This window comes from Pantherophis guttatus, chromosome 3 (assembly GCF_059756535.1).
Source record: "Pantherophis guttatus breed Tessera chromosome 3, ASM5975653v1, whole genome shotgun sequence".
NCBI lineage: Eukaryota > Metazoa > Chordata > Lepidosauria > Squamata > Colubridae > Pantherophis > Pantherophis guttatus.
In genome coordinates this window covers 112,200,281-112,223,458 of record NC_142065.1, presented here as the reverse complement: position 1 = coordinate 112,223,458, position 23,178 = coordinate 112,200,281, and the positions used below count along the sequence as shown (strand labels likewise).

Below are 23,178 nucleotides of genomic sequence, written 5' to 3'. Positions count from 1 at the left end.
ATATAAAAAAACACACACAAAAAAGTCAAGGAAACGATCAGTCCACTAAGGAAGGCAAGGAAGTAACGTGCAGTAGAAAGAAAGCAGATCTACTTAATTCATTCTTTCCATTGGTCTTCACGCAAAGATAATACAGGCCAATTTACAAAAAACATAACCCTAAAACAGACTAGAAGTACAAATTAAAATAAGAAAATGGTAAGAGAACACCTCTCCACTCTAGATGAGTTCAACCACTAATGGATTACATCCCAGTTTGTCAAAACAGATCATGCCAAACAAATCTTATTTCATTCTTTTGACAAAGTGACTAAATTAGTGGACCAGTGAAGTTCTGTAGACTTGGATTAAGGCATGTGACAAAGTAGATCACAAACTATTTCCTGGTAAGATAGAAAAGTGTGGTATAGACAGCATCACCACTAAATGGATTTGTAACTGGCTGACATGTAGACCTTAGTGGAATTATATATACATGGAGGGAAATATGTAGTGTGGTATTCCAAGGTTCTGTCTTAGACTCAATATTCTTCATCTTCATAAATGATTTAGATCAGGGATCCATGGCATGTCAGAAATCAGGCCATGCAAACAAATGAAGCTCCATTTGCAGGATGCAGGCAGCACACAGAACCACGCCCCCTCCAGTCCATGGAAAAACCACTCTCCAAGGAACTGATCCTTGATGCCCAAAAGGTTGGGGGCCACTGATTTACGAGATTGAAGGGAAGCTCATCAAAATTGCAGATGAACAGAATTCAACAGCACAGAATAACAGAACTAGATGGGACCTTGGAGTTCTTCTAGTCCAACCCCCTGCTCAAGTAGGAAACCCAAACCAAACCCAATTCCTGCCACCATTCTTTGTTTTAGCTTCAGCCCCCTAACCATCTTTGTTGTTCTTTTCTGCACTCTTTCCAGAGTCTCTTTTTTTCATAATCTGATTTATTTATTTATTTATTTATTTGTTTCCATTTCTATACCGCCCTTCTCCAAACAGGACTCAGGGCGGTGAACAGCCAAAGTAAAAAACAGAACATACAAAATTTAAAAACAGTTTAAAATAATTAAATATTTTGGCCGTAAATTAAAACAACCCAATTTAAAATCAATTTAAAATTTAACTCAAGCCAGCCCAGCTAGTTGAAATAAATAGGTTTTCAGGGCCCGACGAAAAATCCGGAGGTCTGTTATTGTACGTATCTCTGGGGGGAGGTTGTTCCAGAGGGTGGGCGCCGCCACAGAGAAGGCTCTCCCCCTGGGGGTCGCCAGCCGACATTGTCTGGTGGACGGCACCCTGAGGAGGCCCACTCTGTGCGAGCGTACTGGCCGGTGGGAGGCTATTGGTGGCAGAAGGCGGTCTCGTAAGTACCCCGGCCCTAAGCCATGGAGCTCTTTAAAGTGGTCACCAACACCTTGAAGCGCACCCGGAAGACCACCGGGAGCCAGTGCAGCTCGCGCAGGAGAGGTGTCACATGGGAGTGCCTCGTCGCCCCCATAATCCCCCGCGCGACCGCATTCTGGACTAGCTGGAGCCTCCGGGTGCACCCCAGGGGGAGCCCCATGTAGAGAGCGTTGCAGTAGTCCAGGCGAGAAGTGACGAGTGCCTGAGTGACTGTGCGTAGGGAGTCCCTATCTAGAAAGGGGCGCAACTGGCATATCAGGCGAACCTGATAAAAAGCCCCCCTGGCCACGGCCGTCAAATGATCTTCTAAAGACAGCCGTGTGTCCAGGAGGACGCCCAAGTTACAAGCCCTCTCCGTGGGGGCGAGTGATTCGCCCCCAATAGCCAGCGATGGCTTCAGCTGGCTATATCGGGACGCTGGAAGCCACAGCCACTCGGTCTTGGAGGGGTTAAATTGGAGCCTGTTTCTCCCCATCCAGGCCCGCACGGCCTCCAGGCACTGGGACATCACTTCAAGGGCATTGTTGGGGTGGCCTGGGGTGGAGATGTACAGCTGGGTGTCATCAGCGTACTGATGGAACTCCACCCCGAAGCCACGGATGATCTCACCCAGCGGCTTTACATAAATGTTGAACAGAAGGGGCGAGAGGACCGACCCTTGTGGCACCCCACAAGCAAGGTGCCTCGGGGTTGACCGCTGCCCCCGTCAACACAGATTGCGACCGGTCAGAGAGGTAGGAGGAGAACCACCGCAGAACGGTGCCCCCCACCCCCAACCCCGCCAACCGGTGCAACATGATACCATGGTCAATGGTATCAAAAGCCGCTGAGAGATCTAACAGGACCAGGATAGAGGAGCAACCCCTATCCCGAGCCCTCCAGAGATCATCCACCAACGCGACCAATGCCGTTTCCATGCTGTGCCCAGGCCGGAAGCCGGACTGGAGCGGGTCTAGATAGACAGCTTCATCCAGGTACCGGGGAAGCTGTTGCGCTACCACACTCTCAACAACCTTCGCAATGAAGCAAAGGTTGGAGACTGGACGATAGTTAGCCAAAACAGCCGGATCCAGAGAGGGCTTCTTGAGGAGGGGCCTCACAACCGCTTCTTTCAAAGCAGCCGGCAGGATCCCCTCACTCAAAGAAGCGTTAACAATCTTCTGGAGCCAGCCTCGTGTCACCTCCCGGGAAGCCAGTACCAACCAGGAGGGACACGGGTCCAATAAACATGTGGTCACGTTCAGCCGTCCCAGGACCCTGTCCATGTCCTCGGGAGCCACAGGATCGAACTCTTCCCAGATAACACTCTCAAGACCTGCCTCAGTCATCCCGTCCGGACATACCCAGTCAGAGGCCAGCCCTTCCCGAATCTGAGCGATTTTGTCATACAGATACTGCACAAAGTCCTCAGCTCGGCCCTGCAAGGGGTCATCCCGCACTTCCAGGTGGAGGGGGGAGCGGGTCACTCTAAACAGGGCGGCCGGGCAATTATCTGATGACGCGATAAGAGCGGCAAAATAGCTAGATTTCGCCGCTTTTATCGCCACTAGGTAGGTCTTAATATGAGACCTCACCAGTGTTCGGTCTGATTCGGAGCGGCTGGTCCTCCAATTACTCTCCAGGCATCTTTTCCGGCGCTTCATCTCCCTAAGCTCCTTGGACAACCAAGGAGGTAGGTGAGTTCGGTGCCGGGTCAGAGGCCGCAAAGGCATGACACGGTCCAAGGCCCCGGCAGCCGCACTATCCCAGGCGGCCACCAGGTCCTTAGCCGAGTCATGAGCCAGAGTCTCAGGAAATGGCCCAAGCTCCATCTGGAATCTATCAGGGTCCATCAGGCGCCTGGGGCGGAACCACCTGGTCGGTCCCGCCTTCCTGCAGCGGGGTGCAGCGGTTAGAAAGTCCATCGAAGGAGTGAGTGGTCGGACCATGACAAGGGTTCGATGACTATATCCCCTGTATCAAGGCCACTCGACCACTGACCAGAGACAAAAACTAAGTCCAGAGTGTGTCCACCCGTGTGAGTAGGGTCATGAATTAACTGAGTAAGGTCCATGGCCGTCATGGAAGCCATGAACTCTCGAGCCACCTCAGAAGTTTCGCCGACAGATGGCAGGTTGAAATCCCCCATGACTAGAAGTCTGGGGGTACCAACCGCCACCTCAGCTATGACGTTGAGCAGCTCGAGCAGGGCCGTTGCCACGCGGCAGGGAGCCAGGTACGTGATCAACAAGCCCATCTGTATTCCACGACCCCACTTCACAAAAAGGGACTCACATCCGGCTATCTGTGGAACAGTGGTCTCCCTCGGATCAAGACTTTCCTTTATAATAACCGCCACCCCCCCGCCCCGAGCTCTCGGCTGATGGAATGCTCGAAACCTGGTGGGCACATATTCATGAGGGGAACCCCCCCTCATGGCCCAACCAGGTCTCCATAATACCTGCCAGGTCCGCTCCCCCCTCCTGAATAAGATCGCAAATGAGGGGGGCTTTATTTACCACGGACCTGGCATTGCACAACAGCAGCCGAAGGCTCGGGCCTGAGAGTCTGAACAGCCTGGGGTGCGAGAAGGGCTATGGGGACCGGGGCGCGCTACCGCTCGAAGATAGCGAGTGCGTGCCCCCACATGATGCGGCCCCCTGCTCCCGCCATATCTGCCCCTCCCACTCAACACATTGATAGAAAAGCCCTCGACAGAATGGAATCTGATGTCCCCCTTACCCCCGGAATCCGCACCCTCCGTGGCCCCACTGACAGCTGGGCCGGACCCCTCCCCCCGTGGGTTAACCCCCAAACCCACACAACCCTCCCGCCCCTTAAAATCCCTTAAAAATCTATCAAAAATTTTCCCTAAAAAACCCCTCAATCCCCTTTTTGCGGCATGCCACCTCTCGGGGTGCCAAAGCCTGTCATAAAGGTAGGCCCTTGATAAAGTGGAGGGCCACACCTGCGAGAGGGGGGAGTCTCGCAGAATAAGAAGTTCTGTTGGCGAATACATCTAATCAATCAATTAATTAATTAATCAGGGGGAAGTCCACGGCCTGGGGGTAATCAAGATAGTCCAAAGTCTGGGGAGGGATATTCAATCAATTCCAAGTCAATAAATTCAATAAATTCCACTGCTCTCTCACAGCAGTGGATGGAGTCTTAAGCCGCTTCGAGGCCAGATGTTGACACCAGCTGCCCTCTCACGATAATAATACAAAACTGTATTCTAAGTTTGGTCTTACCAAGGCTAGTTAGTAAGTTCACATGATCTTCATTCTATCCCTATCTTAATGCAACCTAGGATTGTGTTGGCTTCTTTGGTTGCTGCCACACACTGCTGGCTCATGTTTAAGTGATTATCAACTAGGACTTAATTCCCTCTTTTACTGCTGTTGAGCCAGATTTCTTCTAATATGTACCTGTGCATTTCATTTTCTCTGAATTGAATTTCATTATAGGCCCAATGTTGAAGTCTATCGAGATCCATTTGGATCTTGATTCTATCTTCTAGGATGTTGACTATTCCTGGTTCATCTGCAAATTTGATGAGTTGCCTTCTATTCCCTCAGCTAAATCATTTATGAAGATGTTGGAGAGTACTGGGCCTAAAACAGAACATTGGGGTACCGCACTGCATTAACTTAATGAGTCAACTGGAATGAGGATGAATTTTTGGTATACTTTGTCAAATGCCTTATTGAAATCCAAGTATACCAAGTCCACTGCTTGTCCACTAATTTAGTCACTTTTTCAACGAATGAAATAAGATTTGTTTGGCATGATCTGTTTTTTACAAACCCATATTCCATTGACAGTTGCAAAACAAAATGGCAGCTCAGAGCTGAAACTCCGAGGCTAGGAGGGAGATGTTTTGACATTTTCAAGAGTGTGGGGGTCAATTAACCATCCACAGACCCCCCTCCCAGCAAGCTGAGGTATTTTCGGCTCAATAGAGCTGTGGATGGAGCCCAAGGATAAAATCCGAGCCGAGCCCGAAGATCAGCTGTTTGTCAGTAAAAAGACTGAGAGCGGTGGGGAGGATGTCAACATCAAAGCCTGGCTGTCATGACTGGGTCAACCACTGAGTCTAATACAGCTGATGAAATGGTTGACGAGACGGTGGCAACAGCGACTCCGGATAGGGTGTTGATAATGATGCCTGGGCTAATAGGCGCTGCATGTAGCAACACGGCGGCGATGATGTCTATGGCAAGGGGGGTTACCACAATGGCGAGGGGAATGGCGCTAATGGCAGCGACAGCGACGGCAACACCAGGAGGCTGCAAGGAAGCCCTCGTTGTTAATAGAGGAGAGGGCAATGCTGCAAAGGCTATAAATGTTAGGATCCCTTCAACCTCTAGGGATCTGTTGCACTCCTCTTTCTTGAAACTCTGAGGACTTATTAAACTAATTGAACTAAGTAGCCTGAGCAAGGTGATGGATAGGGACTGAGGATTACAATCTGGAGATGATGACTTACTCTCCCCCTCAACTGTCCCTCTCTCCTTTATCAGATCTAGATCTATTACGACCACTCAGCGTTAACTTGCAATCTTAGATCGATCTGCAGCTTTATTTACCACCTATTCCCCCAAGATTACCCTGATTATTTAACCCTAAATACTCTGTCCAGTGGCTCTGCCTTACTTTTTTTATCTAATCCTCGGCTATCGCTGGTATCAGGACTGGAGGAGATACAGACATCGAGAGTCTTGGATTATGGGGAGATAGACCACCTTCTCTTTGTTTGTTTCAAATGGTTTGGTCGCTGTGAGAGGACGACCCTTTGAGACCTCTACCCCCACCTCCTTTGGATGGACTTACTACAACCACAAGACTTCCCATTGTCGTGAGAGGGCGATGATGTTCCGATGTATTGACATTTGTAACATACTGTTCTCCCTTTTACATCTATTTCCTCCCTTATTTTAAATTACCTGTCTTAACCATCTCTAACACTCTTAGAAGAAAATGATCCTTCATCTCCTTCAACTCGCTCCTATCTTTGATGTATTCAACTGCGGAGCTCCTTGCACTGCGAGATTCCCCCCTCTCGCATGTCTGGCCCTCTGAGTTATCAAGGGCCGCCCTTGAGGACGGGTTTTGGAACCCTGAGAGGTGGTTTGCAAAAAAACGACGGCTTTGGGGATTTTTAGATAAATCTTTTAAGTTCTATTTTAAGGGGTTCTGGGAGGGATTGTGGGAATGGATCTGGGGGGATCCATAAATCCACTGAAAGGGGTAATGGGTCTGATAATCATGGTGGGGAGGATGGGGACAGGAATCTGACAAGGATGCAGGGGGATGAAGCGATGGGCATTAGTATAGTAAGTGGGAGGGGCAGATATGACGGCTGCAGGGGGCCATATTATGTTTCGGGAGTGCGCACTCGATGTTTACGAGTGATTGCCCACTCCGACCCCCAAAGCACTGCTCGTTTCCCGGGTTGTTCAGAGTCTCAGACCCTGGGTCTACGGCTGATGTTATGTAATGCCAGGTCAGTGGTAAATAAAGCCCCCCTCATTCATGATCTTATTTCAGAGGGGGGTGCTGACCTGGCAGGGATTACGGAGACCTGGTTAGGCCAGGAGGGAGGAGTTCCCCTTGTGGAAATGTGCCCGCCAGGTTTCCGTGCATTCCATCAGCCAAGGGCTCAGGGAAGGGGTGGGGGAGTGGCAGCAATCATTAGAGAAAGTCTTTGCCCGAGGGAGGCCACTGTTCCTCAGATAGGTGGATGTGAGTCCCTCCTTGTGAAGTGGGGTCAGGGGATTCAGATGGGCCTACTGATTGCGTACCTGGCTCCCTGCCACGTAACAGCGGTCCTGCCTGAGCTGCTCAACATTATAGCCGGGGTGGTGGTGGAAACCCCCAGACTTATTGTTATGGGGGATTTTAACCTGCCATCTGCTGGTGAGATGTCGGAGACGGCTCGGGAGTTCATGGCTTCCATGACGGCCATGGGCCTGACCCAGGTAGTTCAAGGCCCCACCCACTTGGGGAATCACACTCTGGACTTGATTTTTGTCTCTGATCAGTGGCTGAATGATCTAAGAATAGGGGATATAGACATCAAGCCCTTGTCATGGTCTGATCATTGTCTCCTTCACATGGACTTTCAAGTCACTTCCACCCACCGCAGGGAGACGGAACCAACCAAATGGTTCCGTCCCAGGCACCTGATGGACCCCGAAAGGTTCCTGATGGAGCTTGGGCCATTTCCTGAGACTCTGGCTCACGACTCGACTGAGGACCTGGTGGTCGCCTGGGACAGGGCGGCTACTGGGGCCTTGGACCGCGTCGTGCCTTTGCAGCCTCTGACCCGATGCCGATCTCGTCTAGCTCCTTGGTTTTCCGAGGAGCTGAGAGAGATGAAGCGTCGGAAAAGACGCCTGGAGAGCGATTGGAGGACAAGCCGATCTGAATCTGACCGAACACAGGTGAGATCTTATATTAAGACCTACCTAGTGGCGATAAGAGCGGCGAAGTCTAGCTACTTCTCCGATCTTATTGCATCTGCAGAGAACCGCCCAGCTGCGCTGTTTAGGGTGACCCGCTCCCTACTTCAGGTGGGGGTACGGGAAGATCCCTTAAAGGGTCGAGCTGAGGATTTTGTACAATTCCTGCATGATAAAGTCGCTCAGATTCGGGAAGGCCTGGACTCCGATTGGGTAGATCCAGGGGAGGAGACGGGGGCAGGTCTTGAGAGCGTTATCTGGGAAAAGTTTGACTCTGTGGCTCCTGAGGACGTGGACAGGATTCTGGGCAAGCTTAACGCTGCCACGTTTATTGGACCCGTGTCCCTCCTGGTTGGTACTGGCCTCCCGGGAGGTTACACGAGGCTGGCTCCAGGGGATTATAAATGCTTCTCTGAGTGAGGGTGTCTTTCCCGCCGCCTTGAAAGAGGCGGTTGTGAAGCCCCTCCTCAAGAAGCCTTCCCTGGACCCGGCTATATTATCAAATTATCGTCCAGTCTCCAATCTTCGCTTTGTTGCGAAGGTTGTTGAGAGTGTGGTGGCGCGACAACTACCCCGATACCTGGATGAAGTTGTCTATCTGGATCCGTTCCAGTCGGGCTTCAGGTCACGATACAGCACGGAAACGGAATTGGTCGCATTGGTGGATGATCTCTGGAGGGCTCGGGACAGAGGTTGCTCCTCTATCCTGGTCCTATTAGATCTCTCAGCGGCTTTTGATACCATTGACCATGGTATCTTACTGCACCGGCTGGAGGGGTTAGGAATAGGGGGCACCGTGCTTCGGTGGTTCTCCTCCTTCCTCTCTGACCGTTCGCAGTTTGTGTTGGCAGGGGGGCAGAGGTCAACCTCGAGGCACCTTATTTGTGGGGTGCCGCAAGGGTCAGTCCTCTCACCCCTTCTGTTCAACATTTATGTAAAACCGCTAGGTGAGATCATCCGTGGTTTTGGGGTGAGTGTTCATCAGTATGCTGATGACACACAGCTATACATCTCCACCCCAGACCACCCCAATGATGCCCTTGCTGTGATGTCCCGTTGCCTGGAGGCCGTGCGGATCTGGATGGGGAGAAACAAGCTCAGACTCAACCCCTCCAAGACCGAGTGGCTGTGGCTTCCGGCGTCCCGGTATAGTCAGCTGGTACCATCACTGACAATAGGGGATGAGATCTTGCTCCCCACAGAGAGGGCCCGCAACTTGGGTGTCCTCCTGGATTCACGGTTATCTTTAGAAGATCATTTGACGGCCGTGGCCAGGGGTGCCTTTTATCAGGTTCGCCTGATCCGCCAGTTGCGTCCCTTTCTGGATCGGGACGCCTTGCGTACGGTCACTCATGCCCTAGTTACCTCCCGTATGGACTACTGTAATGCTCTCTACATGGGGCTCCCCTTGAAAAGCACCCGGAGGCTCCAACTGGTCCAGAACGTAGCCGCACGGGTGATTATGGGCGCAGCTCGTTACGCCCATGTAACACCTCTCCTACGCGAGCTGCACTGGCTCCCGGTGGTCTTCCGGGTGCGATTCAAGGTGTTAGTTATCACCTTTAAAGTGCTCCATGGCTTAGGACCTGGGTACCTACGAGACCGTCTTTTGCCACCAATAGCCTCCCACCGACCAGTTCGTTCTCACAGGGAGGGACTACTCAGGGTACCGTCAGTCAAATTATGTCGACTGGCAACTCCCAGGGGGAGGGCCTTCTCTGTGGGGGCTCCAACCCTTTGGAATGAACTGCCCCCGGAGATACGGAATATCCCTGATCTCCGTGCTTTCCGCCGGGCCCTCAAGACCCTGATGTTCCAACAGGCAGGGCTAAACATACAAACATGTGAATGATTTTTTAAATGTTATCTAATTCTGGGTTTTATTTAATTGACCAAACTAAGTAATAATTTTAATTAGCAATTTTATGATGTTTGTGTGTCTATATTTTTCTTGACTGTACACCGCCTTGAGTCCTACGGGAGAAAGGCGGTATAGAAATATAATAAATAAATAAATAAATAAATAAATAAATAAATAAATGAATGAATAAATAAATAAATAAATAAATAAATAAATAAATAAATAAATAAATATTGCTTGCTTCTAGGTGTTCACAGATTATCTTTTCCAGTATCTTTCCAGGTAAGATACTTTTTTGAAGATGGGAACCACATCAGCTCTTTTCCAGAGATCAGTGGAATGGAGGTAAATAAATTTTACTGAGGTAAAATTTGTAATGGAAAGTTCTATATTTTATCAGGATATCCCAGCAAACTTGCATAAATAAGCTTAGGTTTTATACAAACTTTTAATAGGCAGTAAACATACCTAATTTTTTCTCTTGCCTCTTCCTTTTTTCCCCACAACAGCAACCCTGTAAATTAGGCTGCACTAAGAGACAGTGATTGGCCCAAAATCACCCAATCAACTTTCATACTGTCATGGATATCCCTGAAGTGCACTCGGACAATGAGGAAGGGCCTGCTTTAGGAACTTGGGAGTAGGGAGACTCTGAACCAGGAGGAGATGGGCAGGAAGAGTAGGAGAGACTAGAAATTTAAGAAGGACCAGATGAGCAGCTGGTTGACAACAGAAGGGAGAAATGCAGCCTCAACCAAGAGGCTCGGAAGGCAAGCCAGAAGCAAAGGGTACGGAACGGGTGCAGCTGCAACCGATGAGTGGAGATGAGGAGGAACTGCTTCCTCCTCTGTCAGATCCTAGGGTGTGCAGGGCTGAGAGGAGACAGGTGTATTGCCTATACAGTATTAAATATAATCCACTCTGTAAAATGTACTAAATCTGTATCAATTTTGTTTTGCTTGGCTATTTTTAAAACATTTGATGAATTTCTTAAGCAATTATTAATAGTTCTTAATTAATAGTTTCTTAAGCAATTATTAATAATTCAGATGCACAATTATGTCAGCGAGCAAGTACATGTGTTAATCCATTAATAAATGACATGCCTATCTTTCTTAAGAGCACAAATGAAGATTGTAGCAAATGGAGGCAAATCCAATTCCAAGACATTCAGTCAGTGAAAGAATTAAAGAAATTACTTTTATTCAAACCAGGGCAGAGATATCTGAAAGCCAGACTCAGTAAATCCAAATGCTAAAATTCCAATCAGAAACAGCTTTACTTTGTGTTTGTCTTTTGCATTTCTTTTACAAGAATGGGAGCATCCCTTCACTGAATATTCTTGGTTGTTTAAATTAGAAAAACTGTACTGAATAGGAAAGAATTATTTCTTTAATTCAGCACAACAGCTCTCATCTGAATTGGAGCCAATTACTTTCATATAATCTGGTTAATTTAAGTAAAAGGAAAATATCAGTAAATGTCATAATTGACTTCCTATACCACATATTTTATCTCTTAAAACATAGCTACATTGCTATGCATTTGGGGCCATTTTGGATCTCATCGCTACCGCCATACACTTTTCAGCTTCAATAAAGTCAAACCCATATTAACCTTACCAGAGGCCTACACTTGCTAGTTTGCAGATATAGGCATGGAAAAATATATGGATGAAAAGGAGCTAAAGAAGCTAAGGGAGAGTCAGGTAAACAGTACATTATCCTCACTTGTTTTCTACTGCAAATTCTACCCACTGCAAAATATATAATATATAATATATAATATAATATATATTGTACAGTAAATTAAACACCTTGCTAATGCTGAGTAAAAATGAACAACCAGCCTCTCTCAGAATGCTTTAACCCAAATATACATCAGTGTTCTGCAGATTATGTATTTGGTTGCTGATTGTACAATCAGCCAATTGCTCCCCAATGAGTTTCAGTCTGAATTGCAAATTTATAAATTCAAAATGCAAGTTTCACTGGGTACAATAAGTGTTCATTTCACATAAATTCACTAAAAATAATTCTGAAGATACTCTTGGATATCCTTTCTTAAAGAACATTAGTAAATACCGCATTTCCCAGGTATTTATGCTCATTTTCTGATTCATTGGTATCTACAAGCCTCTTTGATTTAAGATTTTATTTGTAAGTTAGAAAAGTAAGAATAAAAGGAAAGATCTAAAGCAGGCTTTGATTTTTTTAAAACTTTCCTATGATGCCCCCAATGCTATTCTTTCCTAGTTTCCACATGATTATATTTCTTAATTTACGTTAAACAGGAAACCCCCCATTCAATTATCACCCCCCTCTCCCTTTTTGAAGTCTTCATTATATTCACTTCTAGTGAAAAACACAGTGTGGTTATACTTCTTATGAACTCCGCCTGGAATCAGCAAAAATCATCCTTCCACTCCTAAGAAGGAAAAGATAACATATAAGCAAAACCAAAAAGAACAAGACTTAGTCTACAAGGCTACATGTAGCTCTATAATCATGGAGCCTATCAATAGAAAAAATGGGACTCACCTAAGTTTTAATTGAAAGTGTAGCTTTCAGCACCTCCACGGCCAAATCCTTAAAAAAAAAAATCTAATGTCAGCATTAAAGATTTTAATGGCACTTCTCCATTTCTCAGTCCAAGACAAGTGCTTGTCCTCCATTTTGAGATAAGGTACTTGGAGACCTAAGGTATCCAAGTACCTGTATTACCTGTTGAACCAGGAAAAAAAAAACAGGAAAAAAATGCTAAATGCTAAGTTTTGATAACATGGATTGTTATCAAAATAAGCTTTCTGTTTGGCAAATTTAACCCTAATCTAAGATGAACAGAATACATCCGTGTTGCTAATATTTGTCTGTTTTTCTAGAACTTCAGCCAAATAGTTTTTTTGTTTTTTTTTTAATTTGATTTATATGCTGCCCTTCTCTGGAGACTCAGGGCGGCTTACAGTTCGTTAAGCAATAGCCTTCATACTTTTTGTATATTTTATATAAAGTCAGCTTATTGCCCCCACAAACTGGGTCCTCAATTTACCTACCTTAGAAAGGATGGAAGGCTGAGTCAACCTTGAGCCTGGCAAGATTCGAACTTACTTTAATTGCAGACAGCTGGTGTTAAATCACAGTGCCTTGTCTGCAGAGCTATCCAGGCTCCTGGATAGTTGAGAAAAATAGTATAGTACAGCAAGATTTCCAGCTTCATACCAAACCTCAATTCACATTTTAACTGAACAGGGAAATAAGGGGGAAAAATACTGGGCCCTATAGGATTTGGTAGCGTTCCCTCTCCAACGTCATTAAGTTGGTTCCAATTCGTAAGAAGAAAAACAGACATACCAAATCTTTCTCCCTTCCAGCTAATCTCTCTGATTTTTCATCTTTAAATCTCTTAAAAAGCCTTAAAATCTCACAGAGGTAATTGGGCAAAGGGTGGGAATGCAAAAGATTTACAGATCTTTCCCAGACTTCAGTTATGCTACTGACCCAGGGGAAATTTAGAACAGCTGCTGGCCTGGTTTAATGAATTCTTTCCCATAGCTTAGAAAAGAAAAATTAAGAAGTCAAAGAATAATGACCATGAAAACTGCCAGACAGGGCTTTTGAACTGCTAGAAAGCTGGAGCATTTTGCAATACAACATAGGATTGCCCAGTATATAATTTAGTTTTTACATAAAAGGCTTCCTCAAGAAGCCTTCCCTGGACCCGGCTGAATTAGCCAACTATCGTCCAGTCTCCAACCTTCGTTTTGTGGCGAAGGTTGTTGAGAGCGTGGTGGCACGACAACTTCCCCGGCACCTGGATGAAGCTATCTATCTAGACCCGTAGCAGTCGGGCTTCAGGCAGGGGTACAGCACAGAAACAGCATTGGTCGCGTTGGTGGATGATCTCTGGAGGGCTCGGGACAGGGGTTGCTCCTCTGTCTTAGTCCTATTAGATCTCTCAGCGCCTTTTGATACCATCGACCATGGTATCATGCTGCAGCGGTTGAGGGAGTTAGGAATAGGGGGCACCGTTCTGCGGTGGTTCTCCTCCTTCCTCTCCAACCGCTCGCAGTTTGTGTTGGCAAGGGGGCAGTGGTCGACCTCGAGGCGTCTCGCAAGGGTCGGTCCTCTCGCCCCTCCTGTTCAACATTTATGTGAAGCCGCTGGGCGAGATCATCCGTGGTTTTGGGGTGAAGTGTCATCTGTACGCTGATGATACTCAGCTGTACATCTCCACCCCAGACCACCCAATGATGCCCTTGATGTGATGTCTCGCTGCCTGGAGGCCGTGCGGGTCTGGATGGGGAGGAACAGGCTCAGACTCAACCCCTCCAAGACCGAGTGGCTGTGGCTTCCGGCGCCCCGATACAGTCAGCAGGTGCCATCGCTGACTATTGGGGGTGAATCTTTGCCCCCCCACAGAGAAGGCTCGCAATCTGGGTGTCCTCCTGGACGCACGGCTGTCTTTAGAAGAGCATATGATGGCCGTGGCCAGGGGGGCCTTTTATCAGGTTCGCCTGATTCACCAGTTGCAGCCCTTTCTGGACCGGGACGCCTTGCGCACGGTCATTCACACCCTTGTTACCTCCCGGTTGGACTATTGTAATGCTCTCTACATGGGGCTCCCCTTGAAGAGCACTCGGCAGCTCCAACTGGTCCAGAATGCGGCCGCGCAGGTGGTTATGGGCGCAACTCGTTGTGCCCACGTGACACCCCTACTGCGCGAGCTGCACTGGCTCCCAGTGGACTTCCAGGTGCGATTCAAGGTGTTGGTTACCACCTTTAAAGCGCTCCATGGCACAGGACCTGGGTACCTTCGAGACCGTCTTCTGCCACCAATAGCCTCCCACCAGCCAGTCCGCTCCCAGAGAGGGTCTCCTCAGGGTGCCATCGGCCAAGTTATGTCGGCTGGCGACACCCAGAGGGAGGGCCTTCTCTTTGGGAGCCCCAGCCCTGTGGAATGAACTGCCCCCGGAAATACGTAAGATCTCCGACCTCCGGGTGTTTCGCTGCGCACTGAAGACCCTGTTGTTCCGCCAGGCCGGGCTATCAACATAATAATTTTAAATTGGGGTATTTTAAATTTCTGGGGTTTTAAATTGAGCCAAATCTATTTAATCATTTTAAATTTTTAATCGTTGTTTTGTCTTGTGTTTTTAAATAGGCTGTACACCGCCCTGAGTCCTTCGGGAGAAGGGCGGTATAGAAATAAAATTATTATTATTATTATTATTATTATTATTATTATTATTATTATTATTATTATTATTATTATTATTATTATTATTATTATTATTAATGCTATTTTTATTTGGATTTATTTATGCTAATTTTTAAATAACAAAAGTATTCCATTTATCCAAGATTTTTTATATGCTTTCAACCCTAATACAGTACATAGAATTTCGGAATGAATCATCTCTCAGATACTTCAAATGTTATGGCTGAGTTCTCAATTCAAAATTTGTTTAGAAAAACATTATGTAAGGAAACATTTGTTTCAAAATATATGTAGAAATGCATCTGAAATAATATACATATTGTTAAGCAGACTTTAACATTGAAAGCAAATGAGTCAATGGCATAGAACAAATGTACTGTTATAAACTCATTTTCAAGAGAAAATGAGTGAAATTCTATTTGACTGGCCTGCTGATCCTTATTTCAGATGAGGTGCACCAACAGTGTGACATTAGAATGATGCCAGAATGCTATATATTTATTAATTTTTTATATATTTATTAAGTTTATATGTCACCCATCTCATTATCACACAACTCTGGGTGGCTATCGATAGCCTATTTGGATGGGTCGGTGGTTTCTAATTGTGTGTGTGTGTGTGTGTGTGTGTGTGTGTGTGTGTGTGTGTGTGTGTAGGCAGGTAGGTAGGTAGTTTATAGAATAACTTCATCTTGCTGTCGCTTACCTTTGGGTCCAAACAGTGCAGCATAGCAGGGGTAGTTGCAATAAGGTTTCCCATCATGCTGAGGAAATAAGAGAAACATCTCAAAGACAACATAAACAAAATGATATATTCAGTCTTGTAGCTGCCAGTTTATTTCTCCCCAAAGTTAAGCAGGCAGGTATTTTGCAGCGGAAACAGATTAACATTAAGAGCTATAGGCCTGCTTTTGTCCCATAGTTCCTTCTCATTTAGACAGACATCTCAAGTATGATCTCTGTTGCCCAGCTTTTTCCTCCAAGCATCATTGGAGAACATGGCCATTTACAGAAGAACATGTTCCCAAAAGTGGTTTAGGAAGTCTATGCAGTGTTCTTTTTGTCCCTTATATGGTTTGATAGCTAAAGATAAAAGCAGGTAAACATTGAAAAGAACTTTTAGTTATTAAAAGAAGGAAGTTATGAGACAGTACAAAACTGTTCTTCAAGCCAAGGACATGCATGTCTTCATGTAGTCCACTTACCTCTGCATGGCCACCTGCATTTAAGGTCTTCTTGCATTTTTCACACTTCAAACATGGCCGGTGCCAATCTTTCCCAAGGGAGGTGACTTTTTCGGCTATGATAATATGGGGGGGGGGGGGGAGAGAGAAAAATTTTAAAAATCCTTTTCTCATAGCTCCAATTCATTTTCTATTTCTGTAAATAATAAAACAAGTTACTTAGTTGCTAGCAAGATGATTGAGATGTGCTGAAAGATGGAGCATACCGAGTGGGAGTTGTCTGGAAAGAATATGAGTTAATAATAATCAAAACTCAGCTAGATAGTGAGCAGATAAAGAAAAAAAGTTAATAGTTGGTGCTAGTTGGGAAACAACTCTGACTACTCTAGAGAAGATGAATCTGAAGGACCATGCTCCAGAAAAGAAAAGCATTCGGAGATGTCTTCACCTTCAGAACACTGTTTGGAGAAGAAGAAAAAATATGTGGCATGAAAAAAGGGAGCAAGGTCAGAGAACAGATCACTATCAGGTTATTTCCTGGAAGGTGCAACATCAATTGGATGACCAATTTATATATTTAGTGTGAAAGGGAATTCTGGAAATTCTTAAACCATCCATGTAGAAAAATTTTTGGTTAGATTCTTTGAACAGCAATATTACAGTATCATTAGTATTTACATAATAAAAGTATTTCTATAACATTGTTCATTCTAATGAACAATGAACATTCTAATGAACAATGAACATTCTAATGAACACTAACCCTAACTATAATTCAATCCTGTGCTTTAAACAAAGTTGTTCTTTTAAAAATCTATATATAATTCAGTTCTTCTTTTACTGCAGTCACATGGTAACAGTTGCCATAGAGAAAATTGCTGGGTAAGACTAGAAAATGACTAAGTTGTTGTTTGTCTCAATTTTATCCAAGACTCTCCCAGTAACAAAAACAAAACAAAAGTAAAGCAAAACTTAAAAGATTTTTTAAAAATAATAAATACCCCAAAATTACTATTACGGGAGAAGGCCTGCTGGAATATTATATTTTAAAAAGAGAAAGTGGGGGGAGGGGGGGAAAGAGAGTGAATTACCATTTTTTAAATTTTGAATGATTTAAGGGTGGAAAATGTCTCCTTTGGCTTTTTTGCAAATGCCTCAGGATTACAACCATTTTCTAGGATTCAAATTTTCCCCTCGTTGTTTGAATATTAAGATAATTTTATTTCTAAACTATAAGTACCATTGTGTGGACTAGACAGTTAATCTACTGCGGATGGAAGATTCTGAAATCTGCCAAAACATTGTTTATCTATTCCAAACTACAGGTGAAACTCAAAAAATTAGAATATCGTGCAAAAGTTCATTTATTTCAGTAATGCAACTTAAAAGGTGAAACTAATATATGAGATAGACTCATTACATGCAAAGTGAGATAGTTCAAGCCTTGATTTGTTATAATTTTGATGATTATGGCTTACAGTTCATGAAAACCCCAAATTCACAATCTTAGAAAATTAGAATATTGTGAAAAGGTTCAATATTTTAGGCTCAAAGTGTCCCACTCTAATCAGCTAATTAAGCCATAACACCTGCAAAGGGTTCCTGAGCCTTTAAATGGTCTCTCAGTCTGGTTCAGTAGGAATCACAATCATGGGAAAGATTGCTGACCTGACAGTTGTGCAGAACCATCATTGGCACCCTCCATAAGGAGGGAAAGCCTCAAAAGGTAATTGCAAAAGAAGTTGGATGTTCCCAAAGTGTTGTATCAAAGCACATTAATAGAAAGTTATGTGGAAGGGAAAAGTGTGGAAGAAAAAGATGCACAAGCAGCAGGGATGACCGCAGCCTGGAGAGGATTGTCAGGAAAAGGCCATTCAAAAGTGTTGGGGACTTTCACGAGTAGACTGAGGCTGGAGTCAATGCATCAAGAGCCACCACACACAGACGGATCCTGGACATGGGCTTCAAATGTCGTATTCCTCTTGTCAAGCTGCTCCTGAACAACAAATGTCAGAAGCATCTTACCTGGGTTAAAGACAAAAAGAACTGGTCTGTTGCTCAGTGGTCCAAAGTCCTCTTTTCTGATGAGAGCAATTTTTGCATCTCATTTGGAAACCAAGGACCCAGAGCCTGGAGGAAGAATGGAGAGGCACACATTGCAAGATGCTTGAAGTCCAGTGTGAAGTTTCCACAGTCTATGTTGATTTGGGGAGCCATGTCATCTGCTGGTGTTGGTCCACTGTGCTTCATTAAGTCCAGAGTCAACGTAGCCGTCTACCAGGAGATTTTGGAGCACTTTATGCTTCCTTCCACAGACCAGCTTTATGGGGATGCTGACTTCATTTTCCAGCATGACTTGGCACCTGCCCACACTGCCAAAAGTACCAAAACCTGGTTCAATGACCATGGGATTAGTGTGCTTTATTGGCCAGCACTCGCCTGACCTGAACCTCATAGAGAATCTATGGGGCATTGCCAAGAGAAAGATGAAAGACATGAGATCGAACAATGCAGAAGAGCTGAAGGCCGCTATTGAAGCATCCTGGTCTTCCATAACACTTCAGCAGTGCCACAGGCTGATAGCATCCATGCCACGCCACATTGAGGCAGTAATTGATGCAAAAGGGGCCCAAACCAAGTACTGAGTACATATGCATGCTTATACTTTTCAGAGGTCCGATATTGTTCTATGTACAATCCTTGTTTTATTGATTTCATGTAATATTCTAATTTTCTGAGATTGTGAATTTGGGGTTTTCATGAGCTGTAAACCATAATCATCAAAATTATGACAAATCAAGGCTTGAACTATCTCGCTTTGCATGTAATGAGTCTATCTCATATATTAGTTTCACCTTTTAAGTTGCATTACTGAAATAAATGAACTTTTGCACGATATTCTAATTTTTCGAGTTTCATCTGTAGTTTAAGAGATGAAGAACAACCTTGCTTTGAACAATGAGAAACATTTATATGTACTTTTACAGATTTCTAAAATATGCTTTCATAGGTGTCTGAATGGTTGTTTGACAGACATTCATTTTCATAAGTATTTAAAATATTGAGAACTTATCATAGCACTGGAAGAAACCTTGGAGGTCTTCTACTCCAACTTCCTGCCCAAAGCAAGAGAACTTATTCCATCCTGGACAAATGACTGTCCAATATTTTCTTGAACAATCCCCGGTCCGTGAACAGGGCCGCGGTCTGTTGGGAACTGGGCTGCTGAAGCAGCAGGTGAGGGCACAAAGCTTCATTTGCGCATGCACAGGATTTAGCACGTGTGAATGGCACGTGTGAAACCATTCTCTTCTACCACTGAAGCTGCCACTACCACTGGCCCGTGGAATCAAAAAGGTTAGGGGGCCCTGTTCTTGAAGACTTCCAGCAATGGCACACCCTGTTCTTGAAGACTTCCAGCAATGGCACACACTCTGGGAGGTAAGCTCTTTCATAGATAATTTGTTCTTACTGTCAGGACATTTCTCCTTAGTTTCATGTATATGTATGCTTTCAGTTGAGTCTGGTCTGCACTGCACAGCAGGCAGCCTAACATGGTAACATGAGCCCAGTTCAGCGAAATACTTTTGGATGTTGAAGATCATTATGGTACACAACCATTTGATGATCCAAATAACAGTAATAAATTCATAGCCTTGAATGTCTGGAGAAAGAATTAGATTATTTTTGCATTTTTAAAGAAAATAATTAGGTAGTATGGAATGGACTAGGTCAGCTCAGGAAGGCACTGCAGCCATTAGTCATGGCTTATAGTGTCCAAGGAGAATTACCCATTCTATGTTTGCTATTAACTTCATTTGGAAAGTCTTTGTGTTAATTTTAAGCATTCTGTTTAATTTTATTTTCTCTTCTTCAGTTGCATGTATTCCTCCCACTTAATGATTTTTACATATATTTTTTTGAACAAGAATTGTATTGCTGAATGTTTACTTAAGATGTAAAGCAGATAAACGTAACATATAACTAAGAGGTTGAAATCAAAAGCTCTTGTGGACAAAAGATAGCATTAGTTAACTGTTCTATGGCAGCAAATCAGTTTGAACAGCTATTACTCATTTCTGTGCAAAGGAAAACAAACAGCAGCTATTCTAAGAAGTGCTATGGCAGGATATTTATTTAAAATTTTAATATTTTATGGGCTTTGGGGCTTTGACATATTCAGAGCTAACTCTCATGTTCTAAAACTGTACTTGGCACTAAAGAAATACCCCAGGATAAAATCCCAAGGTTCCTCATACATATCATATTAAATTGTATCACCAATTTGATATTGCACTGTCTTCCAAGATGCATGCTGTAGCTCTGAATAACGTACAGTAAAAACATGTTGCACCAAACTCCTTGGATTCCCACACATAACACCCATGACATATTGCCATGGGCCTGTGCAAACTTGATACACTGCTTGGCTTGGACAGCATGCTAAGGCTAAGTAAGATTTGTAAATAATTTACAATCTAGTGTGTACAGATTGCACTTAACTCTGAAGTATGATCTACAAACAATAAAAATCTAGATTAATACAGTGCCAAGCCATATATCATACCATAAATATGGCCTAAGGCATAAACTCGAGCCACACACATATACACTTTTCAATCTGAAAAACTAAATAAATTATTAGTGCCTGTTAATTTCTCTTGATAATCTTTTTATACTTCTGGTTGCCTAATTTACAGAATTGCATTGTGTATGTAAACTAATTAAATAATTAAGTCTTGGTCTTTAGAATCTAGAATCTATGTATTATGAAATCTACATTCACTTCTTTATCTATATTCTTGGCATGAAAAATCTCTGAACCTTAATATTATATCCCTGTTTATCCCTGTTAAAATACTTGTTTCTCCCTTCTCCTACTGGTAATAATTAAAGAAGCTAAGAATTTATAATTCAGGTGAGAGCAATTGGCAACTAGCATTTCTTCTTATTTCTTGTCTTTTTGTCTTTCTCAGGCCTAACTTTCCTGCACATAGGTTCCTGAAGTATATGTTCTCCAAGAGATGTCTCCAAGAACAGTTGATTGTGCTATTTTAATAGTGTTTCTTATTGGTTTCAAGCAAATTTTATATCATTTGGCCACTCCATACAGAAATACTGGGAAATATATTTATAAAGTGATTATCAAGCAGTAACCACGATATACTTCATTTTTACCATGGTTTATAGCCCCAACTGGATTTTAGATCCAATCAAAGGGCACTTTCCAACCCTCAAATGTGGCTTTTTCTGTCTTTGAATAGGAAGCTTGCAATTTATTTTTACAACCCCTCCACCATATCCCAAAGTCTGGCACTTTCCACATTAATTGAGACTACAACTCTCATGATGCTCAGCCAGCAAGACAACACTGGGACTTCTTTTAGGTCTTTTAGAAGAATCTAGAAACACACAAAGCAGTTTAAAGTAAATTGAGAGTACCATTCTCTTACTCCAAACCTCCTTTCTCTTCCTGCAACAGGATATAACCTCCACCCTTCCCATTTTTTTCATCTAACACTCTCCTTTCTGCTTTAAAGTATGAGAAGTTTTATATTAAAATATATTTTATTCTTTATACTGTTTCCATCTTCTATTAAAATATTAACAGAATCCACAATGGTCTGAGAATCAGTGTCTCTACTAAATGATTGACAGTCAAGCTGAAACTAAACTAATCAAGTAAAAATAGCAAACGGGGAAAATCTTTTAATCAAATTTCCTCAAGCCTCCAAATGCATTACCCAGACCTAATCCACATATCAAAGGATCAGTAAACACAATTAGTTAATTAAATTAGGTCTCCCAGCAGAACTGCATATTCACAAGAATAAACCTCATAGACATACCTACACACACACACACTCACACTCAAGTCTCACCCTAGAATCAGCAACTACACACTTCCATACCCAGGACAAGCTCCCTATTAGACTGGGTTGCTGTGACCAATTTCTCTGGAGTTGCCCCTAAAGGCAAACGGCTTGCTTTTAGGAATAAATACTTCTTTCCTCACAGCTGCTTGGATCTCATTTTTATTTATTCTTGTGCAACCTCGGCTGGAGTTGGAACCCCAAATTATTATTCTGAGAAAGGGAAGACACTTTTTAAAATTCTAGAAGTGCGAAGTATGGCATCTAGGACTTGTATACTAAAATCATTTAGTGACGCCTGCAACTGTGTGAGACAATAATTGTCAACGCACTGAGACGCACCAAAAAGTTAGGATCAGATTACAACAAAAAACTACAGAGAAATCGAGAAAAAACATAATAGAAGTGGACTTTAGCCCAAGCCGGTGCCCCTTTCCTAATCGAAATTGCATCTCCGAAGTTCTCTATGCTGTACAGAAGACCTCGAACTCAGGTACTACAGCGAGCTCCCAGGATCTGGGGCGCTCTTCCAGTGCTCCAAATTCTCTGTACTTCGGAATTAGCCATTACTAGCCCCGAGAATCTCTGTTCTGAATCAGCTTTGATTGCTACCTTGTACACGCAACGCCTGCTGCAGGGAAAACCTCAGATTTTAGCCTCTTAAATGTTTTTCGGAACTGGTTCCGATAGTAGCCCTTCTTCGCTTTCTCCATCCCGGCTGCATCTGTCCTGAAGTGAGGAAGGGACAGTAGTTCTCTCTTACCGAAATAGACCTCCTTCTGACAACGAGGGCACTTAGGCATGGCGTCGCCGAAGGTGCAATCAATCCGCAGCGCAACGAGACAGCAAGTGAGGCTTCCGGCAGAAAAGATCTCGCTTTACCGCCTCCAGCCACGCCCGCGAGGGCAGTAGAGCGGGGAGGCAGGACCACGCTTTCGGAGCAGCAGCATTCGGGCCGCCGTGGTCTTCGGTGAATCAAAGTTTTAGGCGTGACCGTGACAATTAAGACCCGGGAGGGGTAGACAGCATGATGGGGATGCCTTAGAAAAGAAAGGCCTTCTAAAAGCGGAGGGAAGGAAAATTCTTGGAAAACAGCAGAAGCTCTTATAGGATCGTAGCTTCAATTCAGTTGCAGTTAGGAATTTAAAAAAAAATACATTTGAAAGACAATTAAATGGATCAAACTATTGCTTAGT

General features: G+C 44.2%; 1 protein-coding gene across 2 annotated transcripts in view; it reads right to left on the bottom strand.

Moving 5' to 3' along the window:
* The window catches only part of CRIP1 (cysteine rich protein 1), a 106,036-nt gene extending 83,067 nt beyond the window's left edge, over window positions 1-22,969 (bottom strand). The window contains exons 1-5 of one of the 2 annotated variants that reach the window (XM_034409906.3): window positions 22,746-22,963; window positions 16,131-16,225; window positions 15,632-15,689; window positions 12,250-12,297; window positions 10,891-12,136 (exon numbers count right to left, since the gene is read on the bottom strand). In XM_034409906.3, the coding sequence (XP_034265797.1) occupies window positions 12,257-12,297; window positions 15,632-15,689; window positions 16,131-16,225; window positions 22,746-22,785 (234 nt within the window). In that variant the 5' untranslated portion in view covers window positions 22,786-22,963 and the 3' untranslated portion in view covers window positions 10,891-12,136; window positions 12,250-12,256. Of the gene's footprint in view, window positions 1-10,890; window positions 12,137-12,249; window positions 12,298-15,631; window positions 15,690-16,130; window positions 16,226-22,745 lie in introns of those variants that run through there. The other variant, XM_034409907.3, reaches the window with a different exon arrangement.
* Between the last annotated feature and the right edge of the window lie 209 nt (window positions 22,970-23,178).